Source organism: Canis aureus, chromosome 5, assembly GCF_053574225.1.
Source record: "Canis aureus isolate CA01 chromosome 5, VMU_Caureus_v.1.0, whole genome shotgun sequence".
NCBI lineage: Eukaryota > Metazoa > Chordata > Mammalia > Carnivora > Canidae > Canis > Canis aureus.
In genome coordinates, this window is record NC_135615.1 from 23,515,083 (window position 1) to 23,542,175 (window position 27,093).

General features: G+C 52.3%; 1 protein-coding gene across 16 annotated transcripts in view; it reads left to right on the top strand.

Moving 5' to 3' along the window:
- The window catches only part of FRMD4A (FERM domain containing 4A), a 741,134-nt gene that overhangs the window by 698,119 nt on the left and 15,922 nt on the right, over positions 1–27,093 (top strand). For 12 of the 16 annotated variants that reach the window (XM_077897154.1, XM_077897147.1, XM_077897150.1 and 9 more), the window contains 8 exons: positions 5,087–5,220; positions 9,241–9,363; positions 11,542–11,770; positions 14,349–14,405; positions 16,909–17,146; positions 17,766–17,933; positions 20,470–21,323; positions 23,452–23,548. In XM_077897154.1, coding sequence (XP_077753280.1) covers positions 5,087–5,220; positions 9,241–9,363; positions 11,542–11,770; positions 14,349–14,405; positions 16,909–17,146; positions 17,766–17,933; positions 20,470–21,323; positions 23,452–23,548 — 1,900 coding nt within the window. Of the gene's footprint in view, positions 1–5,086; positions 5,221–9,240; positions 9,364–11,541; positions 11,771–14,348; positions 14,406–16,908; positions 17,147–17,765; positions 17,934–20,469; positions 21,324–23,451; positions 23,549–25,767; positions 25,840–27,093 lie in introns of all 16 variants that reach the window. The other 4 variants (XM_077897157.1, XM_077897148.1, XM_077897149.1 and 1 more) reach the window with 3 other exon arrangements.

The following is a 27,093-nucleotide window of genomic DNA, read 5'->3' on the forward strand; positions in this document are numbered from 1 at the left end:
CAGGGCTGTGGCCATGTGAGCCTTCCACCTGCTTCCTTGTGTCTTGCTTGCCCACTCACTAGTCTTCCTCTTTTACTTCATGGGTTCCCTGGAATTGGGGTGCCAACCCCCCATAAAGGCCAGGCACACTGTTGAGTACAAAAAACTTCGGCTTCCCATGCATGTAGCATTCACCAGGTTCTGACTCTCTTTGGGCATCTCTGAGGCGTGACGTCATGAGTTCCCCCAGCTTCTGAGGAAGTCCTGTTTTCATTCCTGTACTTGAGGGGAGGGATCAGAGGCCAGGAGAGGTGGTGTCCTGTTGCCAAATCCCTGCAGCTAGTGCGTCCCAGAGCCGGGACACAAGCCCAGACCTGCTGACTCTAAACCACTGGTTTGTAGACTTCTGCCTCAGGAGGCTGTGAGCCAGCATGTTTTCCCAAGAACATTCACCCCACTCCTCCTGTAAACATGGTGCTGCGTAAAACTTTGAAAGACAACTGAGTATTAATGAATTACTTATATCTTTCCAAAATGCTCACATCAGCCCTGTTTTCCCTTTGGCTCCTGCTCGGATTCATCATGTGTAGACAGTCCTTTCCAAGCAGCACTTGGCTACTGTTTTGTCAAGTATAAATTTTGAAGTCTTGCTCCTCTGATCCAGCAGAGAGGTTCCATCCATCTTCCTGCTTCATTAATCCCAAAGACAGCCCAGATGAACCTCTTTTTAAAAAAATTTTTGAACCTCTTTTTTTTAGCATCCAAACTTACACACACGTGCTTTGGTCTGTTGATAAGGTGGAGAGGTTAAATCTTTTCAGCCCTGGTTGATAATTAGACATTTCCTTCCAGCTTGAGGCAAACTACCCCAGTAACTGGGGGTAGGACCAGAGTTAGTAGGGTGCTTGTCTTTTCTGGAAGTGGGGATGGTACAGAGGAGGGAAACTTACACTGTATGTAACACTTGTAACGTTAACAGCAAGGGTTGCCAGAGGCAAGAAGGAGCTACCTAAGTAAGCTGTTTATTAATTAATACATCCTCCAGATTTGGGAGCATCTTGGAGGTTGGTTAATTGGTCTTTTTCCATATAGGGACATCATGGCTCCAAGAGTTGTGACCCAAGGTCTTATACTGATCAATAGCACATATATCACAGAAAGTCAGGTCCCTTCCCTGTCCATCACTGTTCCTCTCAGAGGTAGCAGATTTACAACTTTTTCGATTTCCAAGAGACTGAACTTACAACCCCACAGTGGTCTTGCACATGCCAAGGCATGCATGTGTTCAAGTAACCAGAAATGGATAAACCAGAGCAACGGTGAACTTCTATACCTTTCACCAAGTCCACGTACTGATGTGAAATGATTTCTCCATCCCGAATCATTTCTTATTCACGGATCTTTAGTTCGTAAGACTCCTGTTAACTTGAGGCCCTTCCCTGATTGAGTTTCTTCCTGGAGTCATTCTTTGTCACTTCAGGGTAACCGTGAAACAGTGTCTCCTGATTCTAGGCCCTCTTGCTGGCCTCCCTTGTATGTGTCTGCCACGATGGTCCAGGGATCCCAAGCACACCTGCAGGGGCTGTAGGAAGCCACCTTGACATTCTCATGATACCCCTGGGGCTCATTCTCCTGATGCCCCTGAGCTTCTCTCTGTGGAACTGGTAGCAGAGCACTGCTGCTGGGCACTCGGTCACCTCTTCTGTGGCCACCATGTTTGCCTGATTGCAAGTAATGGCCCCCCAGCCTCAGAACCCTTCCCCCAGTGCCCTGGATTTCCTTTCCAAAGGAAAGGAAATCAAAAGCACTGGGGAACCTCTTTTCAAATGCATAAACAGGTGAATGCAGAGCGGCCCAAGCTTGAGGATGGGGGGGGGGCAGCCAGAACCCCTGAATCTCTGTGACCTTGATCCAACCCTCATGCACAGCAGCTCCAAAAGAATAATTGCAAACTCAGGCATTCAAGAAACAGTTTGAAAATACTGCCTTTGTACACTGAATTGCAGAGTGAGGTCTTTTCTTGAGCAGCAAGGAGGAGGTAGTATCAATGGTCTCTTTCTTTCCAATTCTGCTGTGTGTGTGTGTTTCACTCCTATTAAATCTACAGTGGATCTTGACCATTTACCTATTCCAGGCACAGTGATAAGTGTTGTATCTCATTTAGCCTTCACAGCATTTTAAGGAGGACAGATCATGTGCCCAAAGTCACACAACTAACTAGTGGGTGGTGTAGAGTTCATCAAAACCAGACTGTTTTGCCTCTACTCACCATCCAGTTACTGCTAAAAACAAAACAAAACAAAACAAAAAAAAAAAAAAAAATCTGCATGGCCAGGCCAACTCAGGTACTTTGTAAAAATTTAACTTGGTACCCGGCACTACATTCCTCATGAGGCAATTTCCAGAATAAAGGTATGAACTGGAGCCAGCCAGTATTCGTGGTTTCAGATGCAGAAAGGGCCTCTTGAGCCATCCCACTCTGTCTTATGTGGGTTTGGTAGTTAGACTAATTATTATAAATAATAATAATTTAAGTAGCACTAATGAACCTTATAATTCAGCACTAAACCTTTGTGCTTTGCCTCCCAGACTTGAATGTTCTTGTGATATCTGCCATTCTGGAACATAGTGAATCCTTAGGCTCAATAAATCATCATTTTCTATTGAGAGGTTAGGCAGGGATGAAAGGGAGAGCAATAGATTTTTCACTTGAGCTACAAATCCTTTAATCTTCCTTCTCAGGTCCAGTTTTCTCCAGGCCTGTTTTTTAAATCTAAAGTCTGACTTCTTCCCCACATTATGTTACATCATTATTAATGCTTTAGATTAGGACAGAGAGAACCCCATTATGTGTTCCTGTGTCTTCCATTTTGATGGATGACTGTGGCCAAGAGAACCTGATGCAAAGTGATTGAGCTGTGGGACCTCAGATGGGTGTAAACTAGAGATAGTTGTGGGGTGATAGGCACAGGGTAACTGACCTACAGAAGTAGGAAATCTGAGCCACATGGGAAGGGGAGCCAGTGATGTGTTGCATGACTATAACACCATCCGGGCTTAATGTCTGACAACCATGAGGTCACGGGAGCCTTAATAAGAGTCAAGCTTTTATTTGAGTTTGCTATTGAATTTGGAATCCTGCAACTGAGCTTGACAAAATCTGGGGAAGAGCTACAAAAATTAGTAAAAGTTTGGAAGGCAGGTTTTATAACACATAGGTACTAGATTTCTTTACCAAGATGAGCTATGGCTTAACTGTAGCATCCAAGTGTATGAGTGATGACATTTTATGTGTTTGTTCAAGGTAATATTTATTAGCTATTGCAGAGGCATGAAGATGGTATGTTCCTGCAGTGGTACATACTCTCTATTTCAAGCTAAGATGGGCTGGGGGAGAAAAAGTAAAAAGCCCACGTTGGAGTCAAAATGTGCTTACCCATTGAGACTTTATTGAGTATTAGGGTTCTAGAAGCCTAATTGCATGTCAAGAGACTGTTCAAAGACTGAAGGAGAAGAATAGTGTATTTAGGGGGATGGTTTGAGTATAACAGAGGTTTTTGATGCAAAAGCACAGAAGACTTTCTAGCCTTAGGATTCTGGGATGGCTTCATTATCATCAGAAGAGACAAAATACTTGAGGCTGGCAGTTCTTTTTTTTTTTTTTTTAAAGATTATTTATTCATGAGAGACACAGAGAGAGAGGCAGAGACCTAGGCAGAGGGAGAAGCAGGCTCCCTGAGGTGAGCCTGATGCAGGACTCCATCCCAGGACTCTGAAATCACAACCTGAGCTAAAGGCAGTTGCTCAACCACTCACCCACCCTGGGTCTGGCAGTTCTGATTGCATTGTTCTCATCTGGCATGTGATCACTGAATTGTCCCAAGATGTTTCATACAGAAATACAGTTCCCACTGGAATTTTTCCTGAGATTGCAACAATTCTCTTGTTTAATTCCTGGAGAATGGACATCTGTACAATGTCAGCCTTCCAATCCATGACCATGGTATACCTCTCTATTTTTTTTTTAGGGTTTTAATGTTTCTCAGTAGGATATTAGAGTTTTCACTGTAGAGATCTTACACATCTTTCACTAGAAAAATCCCCAGGTATTTGATGGTGGTTGTTGCTGTTGTAAGTGGCATCATCATCTGAACCCCTTGAATGCACACCCGGTAATACCCATCCATGTCCATGGGCATGAGAAGCAAAGTAATAATCAGCTTCTCCTTTCCTATGGCATCAGTGGCCTTGTCAGAACCTATCAAGATAAAAATGTGTAATAGCTTCACTGCTGGAAACCCACTTCAGGATCCAAACACTGCAGCCCGGAAAGTGTTCTTTTAGTCCAACCTAAATTCCTCCAGTTGGCATTCTAGCTTATTTTCCTTTTGTATTTGGTTCACAGCTTGCCTTCCACCAAGATTTCATATCTAGCAGTCTGCTGCTTGAATCATCATGCAGATATTTCCACCCTGACTGGTAAAATATGTATAACTTTCATCAGGAGGATATTTGCTCATGATACAATATGAAGTTAAAAATATATATAATGAAAATCAAATTTTATTTTTAAAATATATGTGCTTAGATAAAAAGGTCAAGAGAAAATACATAGCAATGGTTATCTCTAGGGGACTTATGTGTGGACTATTTTTCTACATGTCTCCATTTTCAAAATTTTTATGACAAGCCTGCATCATCTTTGAAGTAAGCCAAAAATGAGCATTCTTAAGTGGAAAAAAGAAAGTTAAAACTATGTATTCAAATGACTGACTTGAATTTTACTTTCCCCTTCATTGTGTAAAGCCTATTTCAATGCCCTAGTGAAATCAAAACAGGTATGCCACATAACTTCAGATAATCAAGAAAGAGAAACTTCTTTTTTGGGCATGTAAATTTTCCTGCCAGTCCTCCAAGTAGCTATAAATTCCACTAGGTGCCAAGAATTCGCTCCTTGCGCCTGGGCCCCTGCAGCACCTGCTTTGTGTCTCCCTTCCCGGATTCCTGGGTAGGTCCCACCTCCAAGTGTGGGCTCCAGTGAGGCTGTCAGAGGCCCAGATATATGTCTCCCATCTGTTTCTCCAGTAACCCCACTGTTTATTGACAGGTTCTCAGGAATCTGATAGCTCTCAATCGGCCAAGAAAGATATGCTGGCTGCCTTGAAATCCAGGCAGGAAGCTCTGGAGGAAACGCTTCGCCAGCGACTGGAAGAACTGAAGAAACTCTGTCTTCGAGAAGCTGTAAGCAGTTCACATTTCACTTACGCACGCGCGTGTATGTGTGTGTGTGTGTATGTGTGGTTCTCTGTCTCTCTTTTTTTTTTTTTTAAGATTTTATTTATTTATTCATGAGAGACACGGAGAGAGAGGCAGAGACCTAGGGAGAGGGAGAAGCAGACTCCCTGCACAGAGCCTGATGCAGGACTCCATCCCAGGACCCTGGGTTCATGCCCTGAGCCAAAGGCAGATGCTCAATCACTGAGCCACCCAGGTGCCCTTTGCCCTCTGTCACCACATATTTATGAAAAGCAAAGGTGGGCTCACACAGAGAGCATAAGCAAGAGACAGGACCTCTCCTGAAGCGCAGATGGGGGAGACTCCACCCCTCTGGCGTGCCTTGTCGTTAACAGCAGTGAACCATAATGAAACATAAGGACAGCAGTTAGAGTGGCTCCACCCAAATCCTCAAAGGGACCCCACTGGAGACCAAATGACAAGTAGTAATGGCAGTCCCTTCTGTGTGCGTCATGCACCATAGGTGATAAAGTGTCTCTCCCTGTAGGATTACCTCCTTGGATATACTGGCTTGCCACCATCTTCCTAAAATTGGAGCCTGATTTTATTATCATGGTGGCTTTTGTTTCTCTTGAGGATATTTCCCGTTGGTCTTGGGGCATCCTATGTGGAAGCTTCAGTGGGGATCTTCAAGGAAACCAAGGTTTTGCTTGATATTTAATCCCCTTCACAACTCATAATCTGGTGTGTCTTCCCCCTTTTTAGTTTTTATTTTTTTAAAGATTTTTATTTATTTATTCATGACAGACACAGAGAGAGAGAGAGAGGCAGAGACACAGACAGAGGGAGAAGCAGGCTCCATGCAGGGAGCCCGATGTGGGACCCTATCCCGGGTTTCCAGGACACACCCTGGGCTGAAGGGGGCACTAAACCGCTGAGCCACGGGGGCTGCCCATCCCCCCCCACTTTTTTAAATGAAGTCACAGCCTACTGGTCTTTTAAATTTTATGTAAAGCAAGTCTTCCTCAAGCCTCTGTATAGGCTAGTCTCATGTTTCCTTGGGATTCAGATGCTGTGGCCCGTCACTGTCTGCAGTTGCTGGAACGTCACTTCTTACTTTCTCCTGTTCATCCGGTGACTGTTAGCATGTTCGAACAGTTGATTTTCTTAACGCAACACACATGACCTGCGTGGGGGGTGTACGCACATGGATGCGGTGGGCTGGGAGCCCTCTGTGCCCTGCATTACCGAGAGCTCTGTTGGTAAACAGTTCAGAATGGGAAGCAAAAGAGGTTCTGGGGCCGAGTTGAGGAGTGGATTACCCTATCCCCCACCCCTCCCTTCTCCCTCCCCCCCATGCCCCCAGGGCTTGCCCCAGGAAGAATGAAACAAGGGGCTATAGAATGAGATCGCATTACATTTCAACTCGGCTTAATTAGGCTCTGGGTTGATTTAAACCGGAGCCTGCCGCAAAGCAGACCCACATGGGCACAAATCCGCTGCAAAGCTTGGGAAAGCAGCTGGCCTGGCCAGGGGATGTGCTCTGTGGTACTCCTACCATTAGCAGCCTTTTCGTGAAGAATATGCTGAAAGCATTGAAAAAATATGGGCTTGGGTGTCTGCATTTAATAATTTGTAAAGCCTGGTTTTGTTGTTCACAAAGGAAACATCCCTAAACCCAGCAGGGACTCAGCATCAGAAAATTGGAGAAACATGTCAGGGCAAGGTTAGCATGCATTATCAAGGTCTCCCCGTCTCTCTCAAAATAAAAGCAAAATAAGGAAAACAAAGCTCCCACTTCTTGGAGTGTCGGCACCAGAAAACCGAGCTTGAGTGGAAGAAGTAGCCTCTCTCAGGGAAGTGGGCCCGGGGGGCTGCGGATTGCTTCTGTGCTTGCTCAGCCAGGCGCAAGAGAACTTTCTCGGTGACTGTTCTGCTCTTTCTCTGGGGCACCCATGCCGTGCACCCTCTGCTCAGTATCAAGAAGTGCTGTTTGTGGGCGGGAATGGGGGGGAATGGGGCGGAATGGGGCGGCCCGACTGCAGCAGAGGGAGCTGAGCCGCAGCAGAGTGTGAGCAAGGTGGGAGCAGAAGGCGGCAGGCACCTGAGAGCTCTGGTTACCTGTGAAATCAGATGAAATATGGGGAATCCAGGCTGGACTCAAATACCTTCAAGCCGATGATGAAAAATCCGTAGGCTCATTTTTTTTAAATGTAGTTTGTTTCAAAACCACAGACACTTTACAGTTACAAGTCAGTGGTCGTGTGGACCGACGTGTGGACGGACGTGCGGCGCCCTCCTGTAGGTTCGGAGCAGACAGGAGAGGCCTGACAATATAAAATCCTCAGTGTGCAGTGTTACTGATAGACCAGCTCTTAGGGGCGTGGATAAAAGTCTTACAGAATAAGCACGTAACTACTTTGGAGACATTTGAACCAGGTTTTATTAAAAACTGGGAAGAAAATTGCAGAGTGTTTCATCCTCCAGAGTTGGCCGTTAGGTCCTGAAATGCGTACACTAGGGAGGAAAACAAGCCCAAGAGTTCATTTCCTGGTGGCCTGAACACAGAAGGAAAGAGGCCCAGGAGAGTGAGGCGTGGGTGTGCTTGCGCGTGCCAGTTGCACTTGTGCACACGCGCTCTCTCTCACACACACACCACACATGTGCATATATCCATACCCAATGCATGCATGCACACACACCAGTGCATACACGTTACATACTCAATGCATGCATCCATCTTAGTGCACACACACTCCAGTGTGCACACATAGCATGGGGAAAGGCCAGATCCTTCCTCATTTTTTGTTGTTTTTTTTTTAAAGATTGTATTTATTTATTCATGAGAGACAGAGACAGAGAGAGAGACAGAGACAGGCAGAGGGAGAAGCAGGCTCCATGCAGGGGGCTCAATGTGGGACTCAATCCTGGGACTCCAGGATCACACCCTGGGCCAAAGGGAGGTGCTCAACCTCTGAGCTACCCAGGCGTCCTCAGATCCTTCCTCCTATTAGAAGGGGAGTGAACATTAGGAGTCTACGTCTGGGCTTTCTCACCCACCAGACACTCGTACTGGGCTGCGTTCTGACCAGACTTCAGTGTCTGCCAGGATCGGAGTCACTGCAGTGATCCATCAACAAAATTCACTGTCATTATATTCACACAATTAGATTTCGGAGAGCTGAAAATACGCAACATTTTTTAATGGCCCTGTCAATAAAATGGATTATATTTTCAGTTTCTACTGAAACTGTGTGATTTGTATACATGTAATATTTTTTAAGCTCAGCCTGCCCCTAGTCTGAGCGGACGAATTATTTATATTCAATTTCTAATTTATATAATTTGCACCTTTCTTGGCTTTGCTGTTTAGATACCATTCCTCCTAAGAACACTCACTTGAAGGGCATTTTAAACTGAGATATTTGCGAGGGACTATCTGATGCAGTGAAAAGAGCACAGAAACTGTGAAGACCAGAGATGTCATGTTGGCTCTGCCCCTTCCTGGCTGTGTGGCCCCACCTGGCACATAGCAGGCACAGGGGATCACTGGGGATGTTAACCAATGAGTGAGACTTGGGTTCTATGATGAAAGCCAATAATTTTATTCACCCAAAAGAAATTCACTTTGGGAGAAATTTCGAAGCATATCTGTTCCCGTAAAGAAAGGACTGCTCTCATACTGTTTTAGAGAAATGTGGGGCGCCTGGGTGGCTCAGTCAGTTAAGTGTCTACCTTTGGCTCAGGTTATGATTCCAGGGTCCTGGGAAATGTACATTAGGCTCCTTGCTCTGTAGAGAGCCTGCTTCTCCCTCTGCCTCTGCCTCTTCCTCCATCTCTCATGAATAAATAAATAAGATCTTTAAAAAAGAGAGAAGTGAAATTGCATTTCAGGAACACTGAGGTGTGTTGCTAAAGGTGATGATTTCAAACCTGTGCATTGCATCTGTGCTTTGAAGCGCCTGCATGGGCACGCATGCGTCCCAGAAACCTGATCTCTGTCCTCATGCTGTTGCACACATGCAGGAGCTGACAGGCAAACTGCCCGTTGAATATCCCTTGGATCCAGGGGAGGAACCACCCATTGTTCGAAGAAGAATTGGGACAGCCTTCAAGCTGGATGAACAGAAAATCCTGCCCAAAGGAGAGGTGTGTCCTGTGTGCTGTTGTTGGATTCTCTCACATTAGCCATATTTCTCCCATATGTTGGGGCTTCCAGGGTTTTCTGTAACAGTTGTCTTCATTCTACTCGATGCCAAACACCATTTCCCTTTCCTCCCCAGGATCCTCCCTTCTACCTTTTAAGTTGGCTGGTCAGCCAGCATGGGGCTCCCCTTGGTAGGATGCATTAGCTCGAGTTCGTAAGCATCTGGATTTCCATGGAAGTTGCTTGTCTAACACGATTGGCCTGTCACAAGGGGCTGCGTTAAGCTTGGGAGAACATCCCAACGACACTCCTGTGTACCTATCTTTTTAATGGCTTCCCAGCTCTCTGTTACTTAGAGCCCAGCATGACGTGGAAGAAAACAGACAAAGGAGAAAGAAAACTCAGGCCATGCCAGCAGGTGCAGGGATGCCGCAGGCTGGGGGAAAGACAGCAGGGCCTGCCCTCAGTGGCCTTCCCTTCACCTTGCTGCTAAAATTGCTGCCAGAGGAAGAGCGAGCTGCTGGGCCTTCCTGAGGTCATCTGTCTGCATTTGGAGGAGCCCCTGAAGCCTTGCTCATTTATCCTCTTTGACACTAAATGTTGGTGGGGGATGGGGTGGAGACAGGCTCCCCACCCCCAGCCCCCTCACTGCCTCTGTTTCTCCTGGGAACGCACTTGGCTTCCCTGTCCACACAGCAGGCGGCCATCTGGACAGCCAGGCCCTCCGGCGGCCTGGTGCCTGTCTGGCTAGGGAGCGAGCCATGGTCCTGGGCTCCCACGCCAGGTCAGGTCGCGGGCCAGGGCTCTCTAAGCGCCGGGAACAGCTGCTCGTGGCAGTTAGGCCTCACAGACCAGCCTTTGTCCTTGGTGGCTTGTTTGTTTCCCGACCCCGGGCGGGAATCCATCTCCGTGTCCTTCTCCCTCTGGAGAACGAGTGCAGCCAGCGATCGAAGGACCTGGAAGGAGTTTATCATCTCCTAAGCAGTTCTGTGTAATCTCCACGCCGCCCCTCCTCCTGGGCCCCTGTTCCCCTCAGGCCTGAGATGCTCAAACAGAAATGAATCCGGCCAAGAGTACTGCTCGGTGGAGGCTCCCGACCTGGGACGTGCTGCCCCGAGGCAAGCCTTTTCTTCGGGCCGTGAGCTGGGAAGATCTGTCCCTTCCCACCGACTTGGTGATGGGCTCCCACGTGGTTAGGTCCATTCCTGTCAGGTTTTGCATGGCTCTGGGTCCCCTAGGGTGAGGGTAGGTGTGGCCTCCCCTGCGGGCCTTGCTAGCCTCTGGGCTGGTGCTGGAATGGAGCCTCTGATGGAGCTGCAGAGAGGGGCAGCCTGCGGCCCACCCCGGTTCCTCTGCCCGTCCGGTTCCTCTACAGCCTCATTTCTCCCAGGACCAAAACTGTGCGAGGGCATGTTACCCATCTGCTCCTTTGGGCCGAAGTAAGGGTCAGGGCTGCAGGGAGGTGCCAAGGGGAGGACAGAGATGCCGTGAAGCAGATCCAGGAATGGGGGCCAGGCGCCTCCAACCCCCCCATCCATGCCTCGCAGCCCAGTGCTGCTGGGAACGGCAGGATGAGGATGGTGGGAGCTTGCAGAGAGGCTTCCAGAAGAGATCCTGGTGAGTGGGGTATGTCCCACCACAAAGGGCTCAAAATACAAGAGACAGAGGGCACGTGTGGGAGGGTGGGGTGTCACGCACGTGGGAGCTGCCTGCTGCCAAACCCACAGAAGCCTGCTCTGGAAGTGATGGTGCATCTTCTGCCCAAGATGGCAAGGAGACACCAACCAGAGGGGCTCTGATTTCCACGGGGGTTTGGTCTTCATGAACCTTGCTGTGGAGACCAAGGAGATGAAGCCAAGTGACCCTGCCTCCGGCCCGCAGCAGGGAGCTCTGTTTCTCCGTGATGCTGCTCATACAGTGACCAGCACTTGTCTCCTGAACATAACGGGCCAAGGGCCTTGAAAGTGGGAGTGCCCAGGGCCTGGCCACCAGAGATTTGAGGGAAAGGGCCATTGCAGGGTCAGGCAGGGTCGGGGCTAGGTACTGGGAGTGCTGGGTTCCTAGTATGTGTGTCTCCCAAAGAGCAGGGCGTGCTCGCCTGGGGTCAGGGACAGAGATGGGGAGGACGGTGCCTCCCTTAGCATCCCCCTAAATGTAAGTCCCATCTCCCCGTCCCACAGGAAGCCGAGTTGGAACGCCTGGAACGAGAGTTTGCCATTCAATCCCAGATTACAGAGGCTGCCCGCCGCCTGGCCAGTGACCCCAACGTCAGCAAAAAACTGAAGAAACAAAGGAAAACCTCTTATCTGAATGCACTGAAGAAGCTGCAGGAGATTGAAAATGCCATCAACGAGAACCGCATCAAGTCTGGGAAGAAACCCACGCAGAGGGCTTCCCTGATCATCGCTGGTCAGTGCTAAGCCCGCCCCCCCCCCCCCCCAGGGACAGTACCCCCCCAACACACGAGGGGCCTTGGGGGCCAGCACCGGCCCCGGGAGCGAGTCCAAAGCTGGTGCCCTGCGGACCTGAGCAAGCTGCTTAGCTACCCTGGGCCTGCTTTTTATTTATTTTTTAGTCCGTAAAGTGAAGCTAATAAGGCCTGATACCAAATGAGAGCAGTATGGGGTGCACAGGTCCACAAAGGGGGGTTTTACAGGTGGAACTGTCCTGATCCCTACTTACTGCCCCCTGGGAGAGCCTGCAGCCCTGAGCTCTAGGCTGCTTCTCCACCCTCAGCAGCACTTGGGCTGAGCTAAGGTGCCAGCTCAGCCAAGTTGGAGTTGTCCAGGCTCTGACCTCCCCAGGGACCTGATCACCCAGCATCTGGATGGCTGGGGTCCACGGCAAGCCGGCACTCCCACTGAGCCTCTGTCCTCAGACACACCAGTTCCCAGGGTACCTGTCCCAAATCTGAAGCCAGGGAGGACTGGGCCGCCCCACTCTGTCTAGACCCCTGAGCCAGGTCAGCAGGGGTTAGGAATTTGGGCGATTGTATTTAGTAAACACCTCTAAAAGGAAATAGCCCCGAATCCTCCAACAGCATCAAGTTCCCCAAACGGTTACAATCCTTTTTTCCTGTTTAGCAAACTCCTTAGAATGTATGTCAAGTATTCTTTCGTAGTTTATACATTTAAAACGCTTTTGCTCTAAGAAGGTCAAAAGTGGAATAGAAGTTACCAGGGGTTAGGAGAGGCGGAGTGGGAAGTTAGTATTTGAGGGGTACAGGTTCTGATTGGAAAAATGGAAAAGTTGCAGAGACAGATGGCGGTGATGGCTGTGCAACAGTGCAAATAATCCTTAATGCCACTGAACGGCTGTCAGTACGCCCAGTACGGCTGACAGTGGCTAAAACGGTAAATTTATGTTGTGTATACATTACCTCGATAATCTATATAATTATATAATACATAAATACATATACAAAAAATATAATACATATAATAAATACAAAATACATAGAATACATAAAATATAATTGTGCCACCTTAAAACGTGGGCACGCTATACTAGAAGCCATGCTGTAGTGGAAACTCCAAGATGCTAAAGTTAAGGCTCTCTATCCCCTACATGCTCACAGTCCACCAAACCAGAGAGACCATTAAAAAATCCTTTCCCTCTAGGAAATTTGGAATAACTGTCTTTCCCCATCCTGCTCTTTTGTCCTTGGCCAAGACTTTGTCACTCTGTCGCCCACTTCCTAACAGAACTGCGGCCAGCCAACTCCTGTCTGCATGCTGCTCCTTTGGGACCTCCCTGTGGCCCCTCGAAGGCCGTTGGGGCGTCCTGGCTCTGCGAGAGCATTCCAACAGGGTCACCAGAGCCAAGTTTGGGAGAGGCCCCTCAGGGCCACACCTGTCCCTGGTCCCTCGTCCCTGGTCAGCCACAGAAGAGCCCGCCTCCCCAGCCCGCCCAGTGAGAGCTGTCCTGTGAGCCCTGCCACCAGAGTCTGTGGTCCCATCCAGATTTGCAGCCTTTTTTTTTTTTAACTACTCAAGAATATACCTTCTTTATTCTGCTCCCTCCTTGAAAGATTTTTTTATTTTTTATTATTTATTTTTTTTGAAAGAATTTTTTTAAAGATTTTATTTACTTATTCATGAGAGACACAGAGAGAGGCAGGCTACCTGCAGGGAGCCCAACATAGAACTCGATCCCAGGACCCCAGGATCATGACCTGAGCCAAAGGCAGATACTCAACGACTGAGCCACCCAGGCGTCCCTAAAATGTCTCTGCCGCACTTGAATTAGAGGAATAACCCCAGTTCTTCTTAGTTCCTTAGTTCCTTGGCATCTTATCTCTTGAGATAAAACTTGGAACTTCACACCTGGCACCTTTTGCTCATTTTACCGGGAGAGCAGAGCAACTGCAGACAAACCACGCCACCCTAGCTGGGCCTCAGTTTCCCCAGATATTAAAGGGGGAGGATTATTTTACTGACTCCCTCTTGGGTGTGTCCCCATGGTTCACCAGTATCTATAAAAATCAGCTTTGCAGAGAGAGAGGCTGTACTTAGCAGGTTGTTTTCACGACTAATGACTGAAGAAGTTTATGGAGAGGACGTTTATTGCCATAAGAGCAAAGCCAAGTTCCTCACCTAGTTTCGCATGTAGAGAAAGAGCAGTTCAGTAGTTCCTTTGGTTCAGTGGGAACGTGCCCTGAGACTGGGCCAGGACGCTGATGGGCTGAACCGGGCCAGGCGGCCTTTATCCTGGCTTTCTAGCCCCTCAGCACTGTGGGGCCCTGTAAGACAAGGGTGTCGACGCAGACGCCGGGCCACAGCGCAGCATCAGGCCTCGGGGATGACCAGCGCCCCACCCCAGGGACCCCAGAGAAATGCCAAGCGGCTTGTTGACTGTATTTCATGCGTTCTTTCATCTCAGAAAGAGGAAGACGTGGGATGGTCCCAAACGCATGATAGTCACAGGCTGGACGGTGTCTGGGGGATGTGCTAATAAACTCATAGGCTTTTGCGTTTTGCCTCCTCAGATGGAAACATTGCCAGTGAAGACAGTTCCCTCTCAGATGCACTCGTGCTAGAGGATGGTAGGTTGTCCGTTTCCTGACTCAGAACTCGGGCCCAGGCCGAACAGGGATTAAGGTGTGCGCAGTCGTGCCTGGCCTGGTGGCAAGGCAAGAGCAGGCCGAGGTGGGGGCCGGGTGCCCCGCGAGCCCCTTGCCCCAGACGTCAGCTTCTGTCTGTCCGAACCTGAGTGTTTCCAGTGGCCCACGGGGAGGGGCTGAGGTGACCGTCCGTGAGCGCTGGTGTGTGGTGTGGTTGCCACAACCACGTCTGTGACTAAACACCACACACGGTTTCCTTTAGAGTCTCCGTCGTTTCTGGAGGAAAGACGTGGACTCTGGTTGGATCACAAGTCAGAGATTGAAGCCTCCTAGGAAAGCCTGGGGGTGGCCGGAGGAACACCGGGCCTCCCCATCTTCCTGAGAAATAGCAAAGACCAAAGGGAAGGGTGTCCTTCTAGATTGCTGGTCAGGCCTTGAAATTATCTATTTTCCATTGACCTCTGAAAACCCAGCAGTTATTGGGATATTTTCTTGGGAAATTCTGAGAAAAATAGAATCGATCCCCCACACCTCTGCACCCGCCCCCAGGCCACCACCACCTCACACGGGGGTAGAAAGGATTCCAGGCACAGGACCATCTCTGAGAACATTCCTGTGGGTTTAAGCCAAAACTTGGGAGGCCAGGACATTAATCACATGGAAATATATTAAGTGGCAGTTAATTTTTTTGCCCTTTGGGGAACCCTCGTGTGGGCAGTGCTAAGTGGCTGTTCAGACAGAAAACATAAACCAGTCTACCCAACCCAGAGTCTGGATGATCGTGGCAAAGCTAATAATAGGGGCTATTGATGTGGGGAGAGGCTGGCAGGGTATTTACCCAGCGGCCTTGGCCTTGCTCTTAGCAATCAGGTCATAACGTTTCCATTGTTAGCTTCCTTACATGGGTGGGGAGGGGAGGGAGCATGGCTGCAGAATAGGGAGAGGTGGGTTTTTTTTTTAAGATTTTATTTATTCATGAGAGATACAGAGAGAGGCAGAGACACAGGCAGAGTGAGAAGCAGGCTCCCCGCGGGGAGCCCAATGCGGGACTCGATCCCAGGACCCCAGGATCACGACCTGAGCTGAAAGCAGATGCTCAACCACTGAGCCACCCAGCCATCCCCAGGAATTTTGACTATGGGAGATCCAGCCCCAGTTTGGGGCTCTGGGGATGGCGGTTTCTCCAAAGGCAGGAACTAGAATGATTTAGTGAGAAGAGAAGACCAAGAGGAGAGTTGGGGGAGGTGTATATTGTTGGCAGCGGAGAGGACTCCTCCTTGGCCTTGAGTCCCCAGACCCCCACGCCCCCTGCAGGCTTGCCCCTTGTTGTGTGTGTGTGTGGGGGCTCTTTCCTTCACTGATTACCGTGGGGAGGTGGGGGGTTGGAATGGAGAATTAGGCCGAGAGAAGAATCCTGGTGGGAAACGCATCGGGGGCCAAGTGGAAGGTGGTTGGAGGTTTTGCGGTTTGCTTCTGTGAAGTATTTCCCTTCACGCTCCCCCGTCCGCCTTCACAAGGAACCCTGAATTGTTCCTCCCTCCCTCCCCCTGCCCTCTCCTGCTCCCTCACTCCCCGCCTGCCCACCACCGGGTTCTCCACACTGTGGACCTCCCCTAGCCCCTGCCAGGTGGCTGGGCCTCGGAAAGGATTTTCATCCTGACACGTCTGGGCTTCCGAAGTTTCAATGTCTTCTTAGGCCCTTCAGACCAAAGCCCCATTCCTCAGCATGAAGCCCCCCCCATCAGCTGGGCTGCCCAGCTCATCTTGGGGGGCGCAGCAGGTCAGCCCCAGCACCCCGACTCTGTTCCTCCTCCCCAGCCACTGCCCCAGCTGGCCTGGGCTCTCCCCCGCGTCCCCTCCGCGCCCCCCACCGCTGAACTCCCCTCGGCACCCGCGGGCTGGACTGTGGGTCCCGCAGGGAACAAGCTCCTTCCACTCAGTATGTGTAGCCTGGCTCCTTCCTGCAGGACCTAGGGCTGGTCCAGGGGGAATCTCGGGAGCACGACCCAATACAGGCGCGAGGAAAGAGCCATACCCGGGCCCCCCACAGATACTTCCGCTCGCACGTCCACTTGGCTTCCCCTGTTCTAACGAGTGTTTGTTGCGCACCTGCTGGGGGCCGCCGGCCTCCTAGGAAGTGAAGGAAACAGTCCTCGGGAGCTGCAGGTCCCCAGAGCACCTTAGGCGCTCCTGTCTCCGGAGAGACGCCGTGACAGTGTTACAGGGACCACGTTCTGCTCTTGGCTCCAGCTGTAGCTCCTCAGAAGGGAACCTTCCCTCCCCAGCGAGGGCCGCTCGAGGCGGGGGTTTGGTTCTGGTTCCACCTGTCGTGGCAAGCGGGGAAGCCGTGGCTTGCTCTGGCCCAGGCCGGGGGCGGGGGGGCACCTGCCCGGACTGCAGGGGTGAGGGGTGGGGGGACGGGCAGGGCTGTCTGCGTCGGTGGGGGGGACCCTCGCTCAGTTCGTCTCTCTCCATCTCTGTGCAGAAGACTCTCAGGTCACCAGCACACTGTCCCCCTTACAGTCTCCTCACAAGGGACTCCCTCCTCGGCCACCGTCACACAACAGGCCCCCCCCTCCGCAGTCCCTGGAGGGGCTCCGGCAGATGCACTATCCCCGCAACGACTATGACAAGTCCCCCATAAAGCCCAAAATGTGGAGCGAGTCCTCCTTGGATGAGCCTTACGAGAAGGTCAAGAAACGTTCCTCCCACGGCCATTCCAGGTGAGCCGGGTCGGCGAGGGCCCCCGAGGTCACAGGACAAGCAAGCAGGGGTGGCCCACGGGAGGGCGCCCGGGCCCCGCTCATGGCCACCCCGAGGGCGCGGCCCCCCAGCCGCAGGTGGGGCGTGGGGGCCCGGGAGCTGCTGTGCGATGACGCGGGAGTTAAGGAGGAAGCCTGGGCAGCGCCACCCCGAATGGCAAGGGACAGACCCCTCGTAGGAGCCCCGACGTGGCTCGGGACCCTGCACCCCCCCCCCCCAGGTTCGGGGCTGGCTGAGAGGGCGGCGGGTTTCCGCCCATTTCTCTGTTTTTCTCCTTCCCTTTCGCTACGCCCTGTCAAGCTCCCAGTGGCTGGCGGGGCACGTAAATATTTGTTGGCTGCAAAACGGAAACCAACCGTGGTCGAGGGCAGGGGCTTCACGGGACGGTCCCACTGCCTGCTGGGGACAGGCTGATGAGGCTGTGGTCTCCCGCCACCCTGGGATCGGGCATGCCCCGCCCCCGGCTCCGGGGGTGACGCCGAGTAGCCCCGCAGGAACCCGAGGGAGAGGCGGGCTGTCCCCGGGGAAGAGGGCCGGTTTCGTTCGGCGGTGACCAGCCCGGTGTCCTCTGGTTTGCAGCAGCCACAAACGCTTTCCCAGCACGGGGAGCTGCGCCGAAGCCGGAGGGGGCAGCAGCTCCCTGCAGAACAGCCCCATCCGCAGCCTCCCGCACTGGAACTCCCAGTCCAGCATGCCGTCCACACCAGACCTGCGGGTCCGGAGTCCCCACTACGTTCATTCCACGAGGTGAGTCCCCCCACACCAGGCCGTTGGGCCACCTCCCTCCCTGGACCGGACGTCCAGGCCCCCGACTGGCCCAAAGGACTGGGGAGCTAGTGGGGTGGGTTCCCGTTAAATCGAAGCAGGATGGAAACCCCAGCCAGCAGCGGAAGCCCACGTTAGGTGAGACCTGTTCTTATCCTGGTGTCCGTGTCCGGTGAGCACCAAGAAACGCCTGGAGAACCCCCAGGCTTCTGGAGGCAGCGGGCACGGAGTGAGCTTCCCCCCCTCCTTTTTTTTTAGAATTTTATTTATTTATTTATTTTTTTAATAATTTTTATGTTTTTTTTTAAGATTTTATTTATTTATTCATGAAAGACACAGAGAGAAAGAGAGGCAGAGACACAGGCAGAGGGAGAAGCAGGCTCCATGCAGGGAGCCCCATGTGGGACTCGATCCCGGGTCTCCAGGATCACACCTCAGGCTGCAGGCGGCGCTAAGCCACTGCGCCACTGGGGCCACCCTTTTTTTTTAAATTTTAAAGATTTGTTGGAAGTTTGTGTATTTAAGCAATCTCTACACCAAATGTGGGGCTTGAACTCACAGAGCCAGCCAGGCGCCCCCCACAGAGGGAGCTTTCCTAACCAAGGCGAAGGCAGGCCGGGCCAGCCAGGTAGCAGGGAGGCCTCTGGAACCAGGAGATCTTCACTCTGTCGTCCTCATGTATCTTCCCACCAGTGCCTCAGTTTATCCTGGATTTTTTTTTTTAATTTTTATTTATTTATGATAGTCACAGAGAGAGAGAGAGAGAGGCAGAGACACAGGCAGAGGGAGAAGCAGGCTCCATGCACCGGGAGCCCGATGTGGGATTCGATCCTGGGTCTCCAGGATCGCGCCCTGGGCCAAAGGCAGGCGCTAAACCGCTGCACCACCCAGGGATCCCTATCCTGGATTTTTTAATGCCTCAAGGTGTGAAACCATTGAAGGGCAAAAGGAACAGGCAAAAGTGAGGCTGTGAATCACACCTTCATTTTCTGAAAAGAGCCCACACCAAAGCTGTCATTCTGTTTTATCAAAAACTGTGATTGCACAGGACTGGCTCAAAGCATGGATTTATATAGGATAAGATTGGGTTCTGCAGGCAAGGCTGTCCCCTTCACCCTTTCATGCAACACATACTTATCAAGTGCTCTGAGGTGCCAGGTACCACCGACGAGGCTAGAGCAGTGGACAAAGCTGTCAGCCGAGTGTTTTGGTGGAGGGAGTCATGAGAAAGAACAATGTATGTCAAGTGATAATAAGTACAGAGGAAAAAAAATAAAAATGAACAGGGCAGGGGCCACACTGTGGAAAGACAGACTCTGTTAGGTGGAAGCATCAGGGACATTTGAGCAGAGACCAGAATGGATGGGGTGGCAAGTTCAGAGGCTGTTATCAGGCAACAGCAGGATCAGAGAGCGTCAGAGGCAGGCGTGCACTTGGCCTATTCCCAGGAGGCCAGGAGGAGGTAGGACCAGGGAGGAAACTGAGGCCCGAGTCCTGGGGTGCCCCTGTCTGTGGACTCTGTTCTACCATGAGTGACAGCAGGAACTCCCCTCCTCCGGGCCTTGGCCAGGGGGGCTGCCCTGACTTTCACGGGTGTCTAAGCACTGTCCCCCCCCCCACCATGACCCAGGTGGATGTTCGGAGTGGGGACTGGTGGGGGGGATTATAGACGAAGCAGGGGGCTGCTAAGTAGTTGCATCAGTCATTGTGAAGTACTCGTGTTCTAGCCACCTTCCTTTTTAGAGTTTCAGGGGAATGGAAATCCATTTTATGTGAGTTTCATAATAGTATTTGGTGAATGCTGTGAAGTGCCCTCTGCGGGACTGTTTTTTATGATCTACAAAAAAAAAGGGGGGGGGGCATTTCACCTGATTTGAGACAATACCAGAGTAGGGATTCTTGTGGTTCTCCAGAATCCCTTTCCAGCATTAAAAAACAGGCCAGGCTACTGGTGTCTGTTTTTTTTTTATTTTTTTTTTTTATTTTTTTTTTATTTATGATACTCACACACACACACACACAGAGAGAGGCAGAGACATAGGCAGAGGGAGAAGCAGGCTCCATGCACCGGGAGCCTGATGTGGGATTCGATCCCAGGTCTCCAGGATCGCGCCCTGGGCCAAAGGCAGGCGCCAAACCGCTGCGCCACCCAGGGATCCCCTTTTTTGAAGATTTTTATCAATTCATGAGAGACCCAGAGAGGCAGAGACCCAGGCAGAGGGAGAAGCGGGCTCCCCGCGGGGATCCCAGGACCCCGGGATCACAGCCTGAGCCCAAGGCGGATGCGCCATCGCCGAGCCCCCCGGGGCCCTACTGGCGCGCGTTTTCGGGGACACCCTTCTGTGGGTGCGGTGTTGTGTCGGGCCCCCCCGCCCCCCGTGTTCTGGTGGCGACAGCAGGCCGCACGCGGGCTCCCGGGCAGCGCCGCCCCTCCGGGTCTCCGGGTCTCCGGGTCTCCGGGTCTCGGGGCCCCCGGGGCCCCCCCACCCACGCGCCGCGCCGCGCCATCTCCCCGCAGGTCGGTGGACCTCAGCCCCACGCGGCTGCACAGCCTCGCCCTGCACTTTAGGCACCGGAGCTCCAGCTTGGAGTCCCAGGGCAAGCTCCTGGGCTCGGAGAACGACACGGGGAGCCCCGACTTCTACACCCCACGGACTCGCAGCAGCAACGGCTCGGACCCCATGGACGACTGCTCGTCCTGCACCAGCCACTCGAGCTCCGAGCACTACTACCCGGCGCAGATGAACGCCAACTACTCCACGCTGGCCGAGGACTCGCCGTCCAAGGCGCGCGCGCGGCAGCGGCAGCGGCAGCGGGCGGCGGGCGCGCTGGGGGCGGCGAACTCGGGCAGCATGCCCAACCTGGCGGCGCGCGGCGCGGGCGGCGGCGTGTACCTGCACAGCCAGAGCCAGCCCAGCTCGCAGTACCGCATCAAGGAGTACCCGCTGTACGTGGAGGGCGGCGCCACGCCCGTGGTGGTGCGCAGCCTGGAGAGCGACCAGGAGGGCCACTACAGCGTCAAGGCGCAGTTCAAGACGTCCAGCTCCTACACGGCGGGCGGCCTGTTCAGGGAGAGCTGGCGCGGCGGCGACGAGGGCGACCCGGGCCGCCTGACGCCGTCGCGCTCGCAGATCCTGCGGACTCCGTCGCTGGGCCGCGAGGCCGCGCACGACAAGGGCCGCGCCGCCGTGTCGGACGAGCTGCGCCAGTGGTACCAGCGCTCGGCCGCCGCGCACCGCGAGCACAGCCGCCTGTCGCACACCAGCTCCACGTCCTCGGACAGCGGCTCCCAGTACAGCACCTCCTCCCAGAGCACCTTCGTGGCGCACAGCAGGGTCACCCGCATGCCCCAGATGTGCAAGGCCACGTCAGGTGAGCGCCGGGAGCCCCCGGGCGGGGCAGCGCGGGCCGCGGCGCCCCCCTCGGCTCGGCCCGCGAGGTCGGGGCGCCCGGCGGGGACCTCGGGGGCGCGGGGGCGCGGGGCCCCAGCTGCGCCCAGGTCCCATCGCGGTGGCGTTGGGAGGGGCCGGGAGCAATCTGTGCAGGGTGCTGGGGGTGCTTTCGGGTCCCTGACACCGCCGCCTCTTCACACTTTGCTCACCCAATTAAGGGGGCCACCTTTTCGCCGCGTGCTAAGAGTAGCGAGCGGGCGCCAGGATGTAAGAGTGAAAATGCACACCACCGCCCTTTGCTCCGGAGCCACTTCCCCTTTCCAGTCCCTCTCTGGGAAACAGCAGTGGTGACAGAGGTGACCCGCAGGGCTCTCAGCAGGCGCACGGAGGGGGAACCAGCGGCCAGGAGCTCAGACGTGACCGTAGGAAAGGAAGGGGAGGATGTTCAGACGTAATAAAAGGATTTTTATCGTTTTATTTTTATTTATTTATTTATTTTTTACTTTTAAAGATTTTGTTTATGTGGGAGAAAGAGAGCATAACTGGGAGGAGGGGCCAGAGGGAGAGGGAGAAGCAGGGAGCCGGATGTGGGGCTCCATCCCAGGACCCTGAGACCATGACCTGCACCAAAGGCAGATACTTAACTGACCGAGCCACTCAGGCACCCCAGTAAAATGATCTTTTTTTTAAAGAATTTTTTTTTTTTAATTTATTTACTCATGAGACACACACACAGAGAGGCAGAGACCCAGGCAGAGAGAGAAGCAGGCTCCATGCAGGGAGCCCGACATGGGACTCGATCCCGGGACTCCAGGTTCACACCCAGGGCCGAAGACAGGCGCTAAACCGCTGAGCCACCCAGGGATCCCCCAGTAAAATGCTTTTTAAGAATAGAAGAATAACATGAGTAGCAAACAGAAGGAACTCTGAGTCAGGGCCTTACCTGAGACGGGAGAAAGTTAGGTGAAGGTCAAGACTGGGGGGAGGGCAGAAAAGGGGGTTCACCTCTGAGGAACTGGAGGGACCTGAAATGAATGGGACAAAGAGGCAGGACGGGCTGGCTGCCCGGGTGCACCAGACCTCTGGGCCCCTGCCTTTCGTCCCCGTCGACTCCCTTACTGTGGCCCACTGGCCAAATGACAGGTTCCAGGTATGAGACTAAAAGTGATTTGGGCAACCATGAGACAACCATGGACTTGAGGTCCTAGAGCCTTCTCCGTGTCCCTCCTCGGTCTCATAAGCCCAGAGAATTGTGCCCTGGACTTCCCAGGGGGGACCTTGAAAGGAACGGATGAACGCATCACCCGAACCAAAGAGCAGGAGCCTCCCTCACGGCGTCAGGAGCCGCAGCTGGCCGGCGGGCGCAGGGGTGCTTCTGTTCTGTCGCCGTTGCAGCCCTGCCTACAGATTGGCCTCACCGACAGACTCAGCAACTCTCTAGGAACACGTGAGAGGACAGATTTTAAGAAGCTGTTTCTCAGGTTTACTGATCCTTCCCGGGAAAGCAGAGGACGCATTCAAGCAGCTTTACTTGCTACTGAATTTTCCCAGCTAGAAAAATCCTACCCACATCGTTAAACCCCTAGTAGTCGGCTTTGGATGAGCTGTTCCATAAAAGCCCTGCACCTTTGGAAGTGTCCCCAGGTGGTCGATCATAAGCCTAAAATGACAAAGAGACCAAGTACTGAGCACCTTTCTGGAAGTTCTCTGTTCATAGCACGATTTTTGACACCAGGGCCACAACTGAAGATGCCTGGAGGCCTCTCTCCCTGGTGGCCAGAGAAAGGGGCTCTCTGGCTCAGCCCCGCCCAGGTCTCCCGCAGAGCTCGGGGGCCTTCAGAGTCTCTGCCGCAGTGGCGGCTGTCGCCACCCCTCTGGCCACTTGCTAGTGCAGAGCAGGGACCGAGGATCCCCAGGTCAGCTTGACTCAGAGTGGAGCTGCATGCTTTGGGGAGAGAAAATGGAAATGGCCAAACGCGGTGGGGAGGGACGGGTATCTCCCCGCTGTGGCCCTGCTGCGGCGTCCTACCGGCATTTCTGGAAGGAAGCTCAGCTCCTTCACCTGCCCTGCGTCTGACCCCTGTCTTTTCTGCGTCACCTCTCTGCAGCTGCCTTACCTCAAAGCCAGAGAAGCTCAACACCGTCAAGTGAAATTGGAGCGACGCCCCCGAGCAGTCCCCACCACATCCTAACCTGGCAGACTGGGTGAGTCCCCTTTTCAGGCCTTCCATCCTCCTTACCGGCTCTAGAATGATCCTTAGCATTACTTGTTAGGAAGGATGTAATAAGGATAAGATCCTAGTGACAGGAGGGTTTATCAGCAGAAGCATCATGAGTGTGTGTTCTCGGGAAGCTGCCTCCTTCCCGAAGAAGCTGTGTGCACACGGTTCCCACCCACGTGGTTGCTTTCCCTCGCTGTCCCTTTAGACGGGCGGTTCTCTTGGCTCTCGCTCAGCGCTGGCGGCGGTCCCAGGAACGTGGGGGCAGGTGGGTGCCCGAAGTCAGACTGCACTTCCGTGGTCACAGTTCCAGGCAGCATTTGAGTGGATTCAGATTCCATCAGACCGCCTCAAAGGGCCAGGAGAGAAGGGAGAGGGGAGAGAGGATCCGAGCATCAAGCGCCTCGGCGTGTCCCGTCCTGCAGTCAGGATGTTTCTGAGGGAAGAGGACAGGAGGCTCAGAGCCCGTCTCTGTCCTGGCCACCTGCTTGTTCTCACCAAACAAAGGGGATTGGGTGCAGGTCCTCTGAGAACCATAGGAAGTGGTCCACAGCAGAAGGACGAGACCAAAATTTGGGTCCTTTTATAGCTTTCGCGGCAGGCCTAGAGCATTCTGATCTCGTGGACAGTTAGGATGTTCTGGCTCCTGGAGTCCAGCAGAGACAGCTGCTGTCCTCACGATCCCTGCCTCTGCTCCTCGGACGTCACCTCCAACTGGATGTTACGTTCCGTCAGTGGCCATTGGGTGAAGGATCGAGGGGTCCCTTATTCCAGCTTTACTCACTTCCCAGTTTGCTGGAGCACCAGTGGGGATGTCTGGGAAATGGGACAGCTCTGTGTGAGTGGGACCATCGCCAAACAACAGGACCCGGATTGGCTCCACTGACATTTCAGGCTCCCGTGCTTGACAGAGCTTTTGGTTTTTGTTCATTTGTGGTGATTTTAAGCCAGGCTTTAACGGGGCCTTAGTGTTTGACAGAAGTGAAGGGGTGCTAATGGTTATTGACTGCTTGCTGTGTACCCAGAGGCTGGGAGCTTTTTCTAACGTGGATGAGTTCACGTACTCCTCACTGCAGCCTCGCAGGGGCAATACACAGACCCTTTGGTTTTGTAGAGGAGGCTCAGAAAATCCAGCTGGAAGAAGCTGCGTTCTCTGATCGTCCAGAGTCTTGTCTTTTTCCACCAGGCAAGTGATCCTTTGAGTGCTGTCCCCAGACCAGCAGCAGGAGCATCTGTGCCCTGCTCCCAGGAGGAGCATCTTGTTAGAAATGCAGACTCTGGGGCCCAGCCATGACCTACTGCACGAGAAACGCGGGGGTGGGGCTGGGCAGGTGGGTTTGAACAAGGTCTCCGGGGATTCTGAAGCCTGCCCCAGTCTGACTGGCCGGAGCAATACCCCCAGCTGCCTCCTACTCCCTTTGAATCAGGAGAACCCACAGTCCCAAGTGCAGGGATCTCCTGTCCACTCCCACTCCTTGCTCTGTCTTTTGGGCAGCAGCTACCCACCCCTGTCCTTATTCTAGACCATCCTAACCCTTCCTTACGTAGCAGCCACACACCAGCTCCATATTGTGTGGTCCGGCAGCTACTTCAGGCCTTGGGCCCCAGAGTTTCACTGAGAAGAACTCAGAAAAGGCCTGGTCGGCTGTATAGATGGCACCCCCCAGGGGACAAACCATTCCACCCAAAGAAGGAATTTCAGGTGGCAGGCTGTCTGGATCGTCCACATTTTCTGGACCATGCCCGGTCTCCCCTGATTCGACCACCTGACAGCAGGCCTGAAACTGGTGAACACGCCTCAAACGCCCACACCCTTGAGCTGACCTCGAAGCCTGCATTTGACCACAGAGCTAGTCAGGACTCAGGACAGATTGGGAACAAACTGGAGACAATTTTGGTCCTCGAAGCGAACCTTTATCAGGTGGAGGTGAATGATCATTAACAACCAGTAACTCTTCTCTGAGATTAGGAAATGAGAAATGGGTAAAAAGTGCCAAAGCCTGCCTGCCTCACAGAACTGAGGAGGCCTTTGAGTCACTCGTGGGGGTGAAAGTTCTGCATGCTGATACGCTCTGTCACTAACGCCTGGGTGTAGAGTCAGCTGATCTCTCCAGCGTTATTAATAAGCTACTAATCATGTCTGTGTCAGTTCCTCTCTTTAACATGACCTCTCTTCTCTTCCTTCTTCTGCTTTCCTTTGTTCAGAGAAGCAACAGAAAACTCACCCATTATGGATGGGTCTGAGTCTCCAACTCACCAAAGCACTGATGAATAGAGGTACCGTAAGGGAATGTTTGGTTCTCCTAGCCCTCCCCCCTTCACTGCTCATGAGTTTGTGTGATCTCAGACGTGCTGCATGTGTGCCCCCTGCCCATTTCGTAATTTCCAGAAGGAAACTTCTGAATGGTGTGGGAGCTGTTACTTTTATGTCTTATTTCTAGATACGTGTGGAGCTCTGTTTATATGTATGTCTTTACATCAGATGGTAGATATTCCCAATGCTGCTCCGCAGAAAGGACCTCAGAGTATGTTTTAGCCTTTTCCAGATTCTGCGTACACACTGGCTTAGTGACCATGGTTTAGTCCATGGAAAGAAGAGCATCCTGCAGTTTACATTTCAAAGCACCTAAAGCACACCGAGTTGACCTAGTCCCCTGAAGATCAACCATGATTTTATCCAGCAGGGACAGACGTATACTCTGCCAAATGCCCTGCTTTTCAAAGTGTGGTCCATGCAGGAGCTTTGCAATCATCATCGCCTGGGAGCTTGTTGGAAGGCCAGACTCCTGGGCCTCCTGAATTTGAATCTGCATTTTAATGAGATCCCTGGGTGAATCAAATGCACCTTCAAATTTGCGAAGGACTGCTACAGTGGGCTTAACACCTGGTCTGGTTGTGGCTCCTGGGGACCAGGATCTAACTGGCAGATGAAATTTAAATAGCATTTCAAGAGTCAGCTAAAAAGATAAGGATACCATTCAGAAGTGGAAACAAGTTGTAAGCTTACTCAGCCAAAAAATGGAACCCTGACTATGTTACCCGAACCATGCTTGAGACCAGAGTTCAAGTTCAAATCTGCAACTTGAAAAATTGAACAGGAGCCATACAAGGAGAGTAAAGAAGTGCAGGACTTCTGTATTAACTACTCTGAAACTTTACAGCATCCCAAGAGGAGTAGGAGGACTCTGGCTTCAGGGAGACACCTCTAGAACCTGGCTTCCACAGCCTGGCGTGGGGTTGAGGAGGCAGGTAGGGATGTGGAGAGGCCATTCCAGGGGCAAAAGGATTCAGCAACAGGCAGAGGTGTTCAGTAAACAGCAAAAAGCTTCACTTTGCTATAGAGAAAGAGCCAGATTTCTCCCTTAAAAAGTAGGGTATGCCAAGATCCTGAACAAATTAGGTGAGAGACCTGGAACAGTTTTTGTTGAAAGTCCCCCGAGTTGGCTGATGAAGGATTAGGAAAACAGGGGCTTAGCCTTCCAGAGGAAGATGGTGTTCAAAAAACAAAATTCAACTGAGGAAATAAATCTG